We start from the raw sequence: 11,622 nt of genomic DNA, 5'->3' as shown, positions 1-11,622 counted from the left end.
ACTAACCTCATCCCGCCCCCTTGACCTGTCCGTCCTCCCTGGACTGACCTATCTCCTCCCTAACTCCCCACCTACACTCACCTTTACTGGCTCCATCCCCGCCTCTTCGACCTGTTTGTTTCCTCTCCACCTATACTCTCCTCTATCCATCTTCTATCCGCCTCCCACTCTCTCCCTATTTATTTCGGAACCCCCTTCCCCTCCCCCTTTTCTGATGAAGGGTCTCGGCCCAAAACGTCAGCCTTTCTGCTCCTATGATGCTGCTTGGCCTGCTGTGTTCATCCAGCCCTGCACCTTGTTGTCTTGGATTCTCCAGCATCTGCAGTTCCTACTACCACCGAGAGACTGTCAGTTGTATTCTTTCCAATGGCTATCTCTCCAGCCCCAACAAACTCACGCAAAATTGGACAGAATTTAACATCACTGCACCTTTATTCACCCCAATTTGGAATGAGGGTTAACATTACCATGGTAACTATATTCTACTCACCACCTGAGTGCCCGGGGTCCCTTCCACTGTGAACTTATCAACTCTCTTCTGTCGCATGTGGAACATCTTTGAGCCTTTGTTGGCAAGTAGCGAGAGCTCTTCCATCATCACATCCTGAGGAACGCTGACCTTCTTCCCCAGATCCAGGTCAGGCACTTCTTCATGCAGGGAAAAAAAATACAAAACACCAGGAAATGTACAGGGACACTAAGGAATAAATGGTCGAGGGGAACAGGTTTTGTCTTTAACAAACCTTGCATGATTTTAACAGCCTCACCTCCCTGCTCACCCTATTTATGTTTTTAAGTAAAAATATTTGACCCTTTTTCTGAGGCGTTATTCTGATTTTGCATTAATCTCTACTTGTTACAAAACATCTAACGTTTTGGAAGTGCATCGGGATAGTTATCAATTCAAGCACACCCGTCTGTTCAGAGCTAAAATCGGGCACATTGATTAAGAGCCCACATAGAATATGCTAAAGAAATTCAGCAAGTCAGCCAGCTCTGATAATCATACTGGACTCAAAATGTTCTCTCTCCACAGATGCTGCCAGACCTGCTGAGTTTCTCCAGCAATAGTTCTAAGAGGTGCAGATGGGGGCCTCCTCTTTAACATTTGGTTTGTTCTTGGAACCTCTCCTACCGAATGGGATGTGCATTAACCTTGTGTCACCTCCTCATTTGCCTATGAGTGGCATGTAGCCACATGTGGCCCATGCTGATAGCTGGGTGAATGTGGAGAAGGGGGACTCAACAGTGTGCCTGGAGAGCGTTTGTCTGCTTTGTGAGACCAACCACTATGTGTTAGCCACATGCTGCAGTCTGTCCTCCTTTCGACTCCATGAAAGCAACAAAAATTAGGTTAAATGGCCCCCAACTGGGCCACTGTAACAGAAAACCTACAAACTGATGGTTAACAGAAACTTATAGAGGGGAATGGAAACTTACTAAACCCAAGGACCATTGTTCAGGGTGATGCTCCATCCCACAGCCCCTGCAGTGCACACTGGTCTCTAAATGTCTACATCCTCCTTTCTATCTTGGGCCTAAAGACCTGTTTGGTTAACAGCGATGGAAAATGAACCACTAACGAGTCTTAATAAGAAGAAGCACTTACCTTAACAAGATGTAGTTTATTACATGATAGCATTATGTACAAATTACACTTGATGGCTAGACATAGTTATTAAGGCCATCAGGAGATAAGGGTGACACGTCTGACCTGATTGGGATTTTGAAATGGTCTCCTCAATCATTTACCCAACACTCTGTGCCAACACTAGACTGGGTGGAGCCTAAAGTGCCATTTCCAACATTAACCCTTTATCCTTTGCAACATCTAACAAGTTCCAACTAAGCGCAGTCCTTAAAGACAGTCTATCCCTCTGAAAGGGGACACTGCACTGAGTGATAGGAGACTTTTGATTCGATGTCCAGAGGTTTCGTTGTGCAGTGTCCTAGAGCCAGGAGCACCAGGATCAAGTCCCTCCTCAGGACCTGATGGCTGAGGAAGGTGTGTTCCCAACACGGCCAAAAAGGACGACTGTCGATCTGTGAATCCAGTTGTGGCAAGAGCAGGAGAGTTTTGTGATCAGTCAGGTCCGTATGGTAGCCGTACCAGGTTAAAAATACCCCACACGCAGGGTCCTGGCCTGAGCAAGCGCCATCCTTAATCTGAGGAGCTACCACAGGGAAGGTTAATAAAGCAGAACATCGGGGTAGGGTGCACTGCAGAGAGTACGTTTTTCTTATTCATTCACACAATACAGCTGTTGCTGACTGGAACAGCATTTATTGCCCATCCCTAATTGCCCAGAGGGCAGTTAAAAGACAACCACATGACTGTGAGTCTGGAGTCACATGTAGGCCAGACCAGGTAAGGGTGGCAGATTTCCATCCCTGAAAGCCATTAGTGCACCTAATGCGTATTCCCTGACAATTAATAACAGTTTCATGCTGATCATTAGGCTAAAATCCCAGAGTTTTATCGAACTCAAATTTCACAATCTGCCATATGAAGGATTCAAACCCAGGTTCCCTTGGGCTTTAGACTAATAGTCCAGTCATAATATCACTAGGCCAGCATCTCCCCAAAGTAATTCTATTCTATCTCACACATGGGAGAAGCCTTTAAATTCAAGATTAAACCCAATGAACTCTTTTCTGCATCCCATCCAAGGTAGGTATATCATTCTCGGAGAGAGACAATAACCACAGTTCTCCAGCTGTGGTCCTACCAAAGTCTAGCAGGATTGCTGTTACATTCTTTCACTATTATTACACTGTACTTACATTAAAGGTCAATATAATCATTTAATATAAACATTCCTGCTTTTACATTGTATTTCTGATGAACTGCTCTACACCCAGTTCTACACAATGATGTTCTCTCCCCTGTTGCGCAATGCATTTGTTTTTATTTTAATTTCTTTATTTAACACATCATCCAAGTTCTGTTCCTTTCTAGATTTGTTTTTCCTAATTAACCTGTTCAGAGATGTTATTACACACCTCTGGGAGCAGGTGGTATTTGAATCCAGACCTCCTCCTCCAGGGGTAGGGGCATTACCATTGCGTATCAACAGCCCTTTCTGAACTAAATGTCACAAACGGTTCTAATACTTCATATTAAAACCAATGCCTTCCAGTTAAATCAGCAGCTATCACTGCCAATCAAAACAAGGAATTAAAATAGATGGTAGGAGTTGTCACTCAGGAACACTGTAGCAGTATATTCTGGGAAGGGTAATTATGGAGGGAGACGTTAATGTTCTCTGCAAATATCTAATGTGGGAAGTCAGTGTTGTTGAAACATTAGAATTGGCCTGGATTTCTGTGCAGTGTAGGTAACTGATGGGTGTGTTTTCAGAAGTGTATAGCAGCTCCAGTCTGGTTGTTGTTCCCCAGGGGGGATTGTGGCCCTTGGTTATGCAAATATGGAATTACATTCTAAAACATGTTCTCAGCTGACAAACACAATTACCCATCGTATCTTCCCAGCAGGGCCTCAGCTAGGTACCATTCCTGCCTTGGATACAGACAGTTGTGGGTTCAAGTCCCAATTCAGAGACTGCCAAGTTTCCAGCCACTTGATGCACCTAAGTTTGGGCTTCTCTGGCATCATCTGGACATCCCCTCAGGGCTGGATCACCTCTGAATAAGCTTATTTAATCTTCAACGGTGAACAGGAGCTCCTGGTTACAGCTATTGAGTAATGAAGGACCAGGGTACATTGTTTCAGAATAAGGAGCAGGCCATTTAAGGAAAGTGATGTTGAGTAAAAGATCTGTCATGGATCCAATAGAATGGTGGAACTTGCTCGATGGGCTGAATAGCCTCCTCCTGCAGCTATGTCTATTACAGAGGGTTAACATAAAATGTTTCCAAGTTCCTCGGAGTGAATCATAGACTCCAGGGAGATGAGCCTGGAGCAGAATTTCCCCAATATAGAAACATAGAAAATAGGAGCAACTGAGGGCCATTCGGCCCATCCAGCCTGCTTCACCATTCAATGTGATCATGGCTGATCATCCATCTCAGTCCCTGTTCCTGCATTCTCCCCTTGCCTTTTGATCCCTGTAGCCACAAGAACTATATCTAACTCCCTCTTGAAAACATTCATCAACCCGAAAACTCTGTGGAACAACCGGTCATGAGTCAAGAATTTGACGTCGCGGGCTCTGAAGCAGCAGTGGTTGCCATGGAGACTGGACTGAATGCAAAAAGTTGTGAGGTCCCGTTAAATTCTTGCTTTCTGTTCCATTTGTGGGTGTGGTTCATCGGATTGCTGTCCAAGGCCCCGTTGTAGCTGTAAGACAAACCTGGTGAAAAGGTCGGGGTTTTTGTAGCATTCCTGTGTTTTCATCATCCTCCATTGTCAAATTTGGCCTCCCACCAGCCCACTGAGCAAGCCCTGTTGTCCTCACCCTCAACAACTGAACACACCCCATTCCCTCCTCACCGATGACCCCGAATCAAAGAACTGTTGTGGCACAGAAGGGGGAACCTCTATCAGACTTCCACTCAGCCTTCTTCTCTCCAGACAGAACAGTCGCAAATTCTGCAAACTATCCTCAAACTGAAGTTCCTCATTCCAATGGAACCATTGTTGTAAATCGCTTTCTCCAGGGTGTTCACATCTTTTTTCTCATGTGGCGCCCAGACCTGTTCACAATACTCCACCTGAGGTTAAACAAGTGTCTTGTACAAGCTCAACATCACCTCCTTGCTCTTACTCTGTGCCCTGTCATTAAAGCTGAGAACATTGTACGCTTTACTTACTGCTCCCTCTACCTGTCTTGCCACCTTCAATGATGTGTGCATTTTTACCCCCAGATCCATCTGCACCTCCACTCCCTGTAGAATTGCTACACTTTCTCTGATCCCGTCCACCACCCCACCTCCCCCAACACTTCCCCTCCCCCAACCTTTAAACAGTTTCACTCTGAGTTGCACCCGTTTGAGAAGTGCTGAGATACAGAGATTAGAAGGACGAGACTCCTTACCTTCCATCTCCCCGTGGGCCTCTTGTGCAATGGCTGATGCCATTTGCTTCCTTTCCTTAATCAGTGCAGCGTATGACATAATGCCCCTCGGTTTGTTCAGTGGCGACAACCTGTAAAAGAGAAAGTCGATGGAAGACGTTGGCAGGGAAATTGGTTCCAGGCCCAAGATGCATTCAACACTTGACCTCTTGCCTCACTTACACTCAGACGCATATTTTATAAAGGTGTGCCTCCAAAATGCAAGTACCTGTGCTCTCTCTGGATTGAGACCTCTGTAAATCTAATCTAGCTCAAAGTAATACAAAGGCAGTTACAAACTCAGATGGTTTATTTACATGACTAAAAACCCCATATCATTTCACAGAACTTTCAATTTAGGAGCAAACTCTCTCTCTCTCTCCAGAATGTTGCTCCTGCGTGCTCGGAGCCAATACTTTACTGGAGGCAATATACAACCATGGATTGAGGATTGGCTGGTTTCAGTAAATTTTGGACGAGTTGAATGGGCAGATGCATGGTCGATGTGAACTAATTCTACGAAGGCCAGGATCCCATCACCAAATCACCTATTATTTACACGTGCATAGTTCAGGACGCTGACCCAACTAGATCAGAACCAACTCCTAGAGTGAGTAGAACCCCTGACACTCCTGTTTATATCTGTCAGCCTGGACTCCCTGACTGGATCAGGCTAACAGCCCCAATCAGGGAACTCATATTCTATGAGATCCACCTGGATGACAATCATTACAACATGAAATATAATATGGATAAATATGAGGTTATCTATTTTGGTTGGTAAAACAGTCAGGCAGATTATTGTCTGATTTGGAAAGGGGGAGGTGCAGTGAGACCTGGGTGTCCCTATACACCGGTTGCTGAGAGTAAGCATTGCAGCTGCAGGAGGTGGTGAAGAAGGTAAATGGGATGTTGGCCTTCATAGGGACAGGATTCAAGTGCAGGAGCAGGGACATCTTGCTGCAATTGTACAGGGCCTTGGGGAGACCACACCTAGAGTATTGTGTGCAGTTTCGGTCTCCGAAACTGAGGATGGATGTTCTGGCGATGAAGGGAGTGCAGCAAAGGTTTACCAGGCTGATTCCTGGGATGACAGGACTGATGTATGAAGAGAGACCGGATCGGTTAGGACTGTATTCGCTGGAGTTTGGAGGACGGAAATCTCATGGAACGCTATACAATTCTAAAAGGACTAGACAGGCTAAACACAGGGAGGATGTTCCTGATGACTGCGGAGTTCAGAACTGAGGGCCACGGTCTAAGGGTATGGAAATTTCTTCACCCAGAGAGTGGTGAGCCAATAGAATACTCTGCCACAGAAAGCAGTTGAGGTCAGAACATTAAATGTTTTCAAGAAGGAGTGAGATATAATTCTTATGGCTAAAGGGGTCAAAGGGTAAGAGAAGAAAGTAGGAACCAAGTATTGAGTTGGATGATCAGCCATGATCATATTTAATGGCTGTTCGGGCTCGAAGGGCCGAATGGTCTATTTTCTCTGTTAATAGATGGGAACACAATTCTTAGATTGGCAGCCTGTAACCACTGGAGTATGACAAGGATCAGAGCTTGAGACCCAGCAGTTTACAGTCTACATCAATGATTTGGATATTGGGACCAATCATAGTGTTTCAAAATTTGCAAATGATATAAAACTGGTGGGAATGTGAGTTGTGAGAAGGATGCAAAGGGGGATTTAGAGCAGCTGAGTGAATGACAGAGGGAATAAAATGTGGCTAACTGTGAGGTTATCCATTTCCCTGGGTGGGAACAGCTAAAAGAACCCTGAAAAAGCTGAAAACCTTCCAGGACAAAGCAGCCCACATGATTAGCACAGCATCCACTATCTCCCTCACCACCAATTCACAGCAGCAGCGGTGTCTACCATCTACAACTTGAATGGCAGCAACTCACCAAAGGCTCCTACGATGGCACCCTCCAAATCCATTACCTCTACATCTGGAAGGACGAGGGCAGCAGGATACATGGGAACACAACCACCTGCAAGATCCGCCCCCACCACTCACACATCGTCATGAATCGGAACGATGCCTCCATTGTTGCTGGTCTAAATCCTGGCACTCCCTCCCTTAACAGCATTGTGACACCCCCACTACCCCAAGGACTGCTGTGGATCAGGAAGGTAAGTCATCACCTTCACCAGGACAGTTCTGTATGCAATGAAACTGACTTGGCCCAGCAATGCCTACATTCCCACTGACAAATCAATACAAACTTCACTCACCAGTTCAACCCACAGGCAAAAGCAAGTGAGCGCAACTCAAGGACCAGTGATTAGGGAAGCTTCATCAAACATGACAACCTCCATCTGCACATACAAGCAAGACTTAACACCCATTTCAGGTACATAACACCATAAGACCATGAGGTGTTGGAGCAGAAGCAGGCCATTCAACCCATCGAGTCTGCTCTGCCATTCAAAGAGATCACGGCAGATCTCATAATCTTCAACTCTACTTTCGTGCCTTTTCCCTTACAGATTATAAATCTATCTTTCTCAGCCTTGAATATACCTAATGACTCAGCCTCGGTGGTAAAGAATTCCAAAGGTTCATTACCCTCTGAGAGAAGAAATTTCTCATCACTGCCTTAAATCCTTGCTCTGACATGATGCCCTCTGTTCTTAGACTCTCCCAGGAAAGGAAACAACCTTTCAACATCTCCCCTGTCAGGCCCCCTAAGAATCTTGTCCCTAAGAGAGGTTGCCTCTCATTCTGACCTCCAAAGGGTACAAACTATTCAACCTCTCCTCATAGGAAAACCCCTCCATACCTCAGGTCAAACGGGTGAATCTTCCCTGAATCTTCCACTTCCCTTGGTAGTGGGGCACTTTGGATTTGTGCTCGTCCCACCATGTTGAACACTCACTGAACCATGCTGAGCACTCAAGGTGCCTATTGGTGTCTGTCAAGCACTGGGCTAAGACGATTTCCGGTCTTTGGTTGATGGCTGATTCTCAGCAAAGATCACGCAAGAAGCGGAGAGTGAAAATGCAAAAACCATCAAGGATAATCCATTCCCAACAGCAACTTCTATTTTTACTATCCTTGAACCACAGCAAAACGTCTCAAAATGCTTCACTAGAGCGGGTATTGCGTTGAATTTGACACTAAGTTAAGTGATGAGATATTGAGGACAGATGATCAAAAGAGAGATAATAGGAACTGCCGATGCTGGAGTCAGAGATAAAACAGAGTGGAGCTGGAGGAACACAGTAGGCCAGGCAGCATAAGAGGAACAGGAAAGCTGACGTTTCGGGTCTGGACCCTTCTTCAGAAAAAAAAAGAGGTTGGTTTTAAAAAGCAATTTAAAGGAGGAAAGAATATTAGAGACGCTTATGGGCACGATCCCAGTAGTGAGGCTCAGGGAACTGTGGGCGCATCAGTCAAAGGTAAAGCAATTAGAATGGGGAAGGTCAAGAGGTTGGAATTGGAGGAATGGCTAAACCTCAGAGAGACCACAGGGAGGCGGCAGCGATAAGAGAGCTTTGAAGGCCAAAGTGGGGTGCTGGGGTGGATAAGATGGGCAAGGCTACACGGGGCTTTGAAAACAAGGATGGAAAAGCCAGAAATGAATCATTGGCAGATGGATAACAGGCTGGGCTATTCAGCTATTGAACCTGTCCCGCCATTCAATTAGATCATGGCCAATCCTCTACTTCAGTGTCACTTTGCCACATTAGCTCCTTATCTCTTAATGTCCTTATCTTCAAGAAATGTATTGATTGCTGTCACAAACCTGTTCAATGATTGAGCTTTGGGGTATAAAATTCCAGACATTCACCATCAACTGAATGAAGAAGTTCCTCCTCATTTCAGTCCTAAATGGTCTGACCCTCATCCTGAGGTTATGTCCCTTGTTTCTAGAGTCACCAGTCCAGGGTAAACACCCATCTCCATCAACTCTGCCACATTTGGGAAAACTTGATAGATTTCAAAGAGATCACCTTCACATTCTTTGAAACACATGGGAATGGAGACTCAGTTTCCTCTCCTGATAAGGCTGATGAATGAACAGAACTCTGTTGTTAGGATATGTGCATTAGCGGTTTTGGCTGAGTTTGAGTTTACAGATCCCTTGCTGAAAAAAGTACGTGCTGTCAAAGGTTTCCATTTTGTACTAATCAGGACAGACGCAAAACTACAAATCTTGTAAGAGCTAGAAGCAAAAACAGAAATTGCTGGAAAACCTCAGCAGACCTGGCAACATCTGTGGTGAGGAATCAAAGTTTAAGGCAGCACGGTGACTCAATGGTTAGAATTTCTGTCTCACAGCATCAGGGACACGGGTTTGATTTTAGCCTGGGGCAACATACTCTGGTTTCTCTTCAGATTGTGTAAATCTTTCTATGATCTATGACTGACTGTGTGCACATTTTCCTCATGTTTACATTGCTTCTCTCCAGGTGCTCTGGTTTTCTCCCACAGACCAAAAATGTGCAGGTTAAGTGGATTAGCATGGGGTAGGGTAAGGGTGTGGGATGGTATGGACTCGATGGGCTGAATAGCTTGCTTCTGCACTGTAGGGATTCTATCAATAACATTTTTGGTCCAGTGACCTTTCTTAAGAACAGATGGTAGCTGGAAAAAAGTTAAGTTTTATGCAGAAGATGGGGTGGCGGCTGATGGGGGGAAAGGTGTTGCAGTTATGGAGTAAATGATAGGTGGAGATAGAGCCCAAACAGAGAGAAGAACAGTTGGACAGACAAAGGACTGGATAATAAGAGAGCAAGAGCTAGAAATGGCATAATTTCAAGAGTGGGTCCTATGCAGGCATTGTGCAACTTCACTCAATCAAAGCCACCATTTGTTAGTGAATTCTTCCTGGCAATTGAACAATGAGAGTGTATTCACGAAGTAATTAGGACCCTGTTCATTATACAGTATAAATTGTTGTTCCCTTTGAAACCTGGCATTCTTGCATCTGTCCTCTGAGTGTGAGATGAAAATCTTCGACAGCATGTCTCTCTTCACTGCAATACTCTGTACTAACAAGCGACTATTAACATTAATCAAATCGCAAGGGACTGTTATTCACAGATGAGCACAGTTAAAATTCTCCATCATAAAGCAATCTTGATTCTGTCTAGCAGTTTCTAGCAGAAGTCAGTGGATAGAGACCAGCTTCTGGATTCGACCATCTTGTCCCCTTGATTCAGGAACATTCAAGGTGTGCTCGTTGAGACCATACGATGTAGGAGCAGGCGTAGGCCATTCAGCCCATCAAATCTGCTATGCCATCCAATGAGATCATGGCTGTTGCAGTAATTTTATCATGTTCCCTTCCTGCAGGCTGGATGATAATCTCAAGGACAATATTCACCATACAGGCAAACTGACTAGACCACTTGTATGCAAGTGATTTCCTCAGGGCAGCTCATGTTTCCCACTGTAAGCAAAGTACAAAAAAAGGACCAGAACAGGACCCATAAATTTACTTTGACGTTACCAGCCATTCCCATCTTTGACGTTGAAGAGGGATTAGTATTTATTTCTGTTCTTAGCTTTCTTTATGCGCATCGACTAGAAATAGGCGGGCAGCATCTTCATCCAGGTATTTTGGCCCTGTCTCTGTGTCAGCAGTTTTGACTTTGCTGTCACAGTTTCAGCATTATAATTATGACCCGACATCAAAACGTGCTTCCTTGGTTTGTCTGAGGAAGTGTGGACAGTTTGAGGGTGTCTCAATATAATAAAAACGGGCTCTTCATTTGAGACTGTGACAGGAAGATTTTGTTTCTCTCTGAGAGGATTGTGAATCTTTAGAACTCTCTTCCCCAGAAAGAGGCAGAAGCACAGTCATTGAAAATATTTGTGGCAGATATATATTGATTTTTCATAAGAAAATAGGTGACAAGTTGACCATGGTGCTGACTTATGGGATGGACGGTGGATCAGTGGTTAGCACTGCTGCCTCACAGCACCAGGGGCCTGGGTTCGATCCCAGCCTCGGGCGACTGTCTGTGTGGAGTTTGCACATTCTCCCCGTGTCTGCGTGGGTTTCCACCGGGTTCTCCAGTTGCCTCCTACAGTCCAAAGATGTGCAGGCTACGTGGACTGGGCATGCTAAATTACCCATAGTGCTCAGGGATGTGCAGGCTAGGTGGGTTTGCCATGGGAAATTCAGGGTTATGGGTCTAGGGTAGGATACTCTTCAGAGGGCTGAATGGCCTCTAACTGCACTGTAGGAGCTCTAAGAAAGATTATCAGCAGTTGGTGACAATGAAGTAACAGTTAGGTCAGCCTTGATGTAAGCAGCATATTTGATGGGCTGAATGGCCTACTCCCACTCCTAATTATTTCATTCTGAAGGGCGGTCTCTGAGTCAGTGGCTTGAGTTGTAAAATAGAGGCCCACTCCAGGCTGACATTCCAATGGAGTACTGCACGGTCAAAAGAGTTATTCCTCAGGTGAGATGTTAAATCCTAGCCCCATCTGTCCTTTCAGTAGCAAGTGAAAGATCCCACAGCCACTATTTGGTAGAACAATGGAGTTCTCATACCAAACAATATTCATTCCTCAATTGCACCATAAGTCAATTAGGAACACAGGCAGGCCATTCAGCCCATCGAACCCACACTGCCATTTTA

General features: G+C 45.1%; 1 protein-coding gene across 1 annotated transcript in view; it reads right to left on the bottom strand.

Annotated features, from left to right (window-relative positions):
* Positions 1–5,093, bottom strand: part of LOC109928162 (myozenin-2-like) — a 19,411-nt gene extending 14,318 nt beyond the window's left edge. Inside the window, exons 1-2 of the mRNA XM_048604001.1 lie at positions 4,998–5,093; positions 491–648 (exon numbers count right to left, since the gene is read on the bottom strand). Coding sequence (XP_048459958.1) covers positions 491–648; positions 4,998–5,076 — 237 coding nt within the window. The 5' untranslated portion in view covers positions 5,077–5,093. The remainder of the gene's footprint in view (positions 1–490; positions 649–4,997) is intronic.
* Positions 5,094–11,622: the final 6,529 nt, after the last annotated feature.

The sequence above is a fragment of the Rhincodon typus genome, chromosome 12, assembly GCF_021869965.1.
Source record: "Rhincodon typus isolate 14 chromosome 12, sRhiTyp1.1, whole genome shotgun sequence".
NCBI lineage: Eukaryota > Metazoa > Chordata > Chondrichthyes > Orectolobiformes > Rhincodontidae > Rhincodon > Rhincodon typus.
The sequence above is the reverse complement of the archived record's forward strand: the minus strand, read 5'-3'. Positions and strand labels throughout refer to the sequence as shown.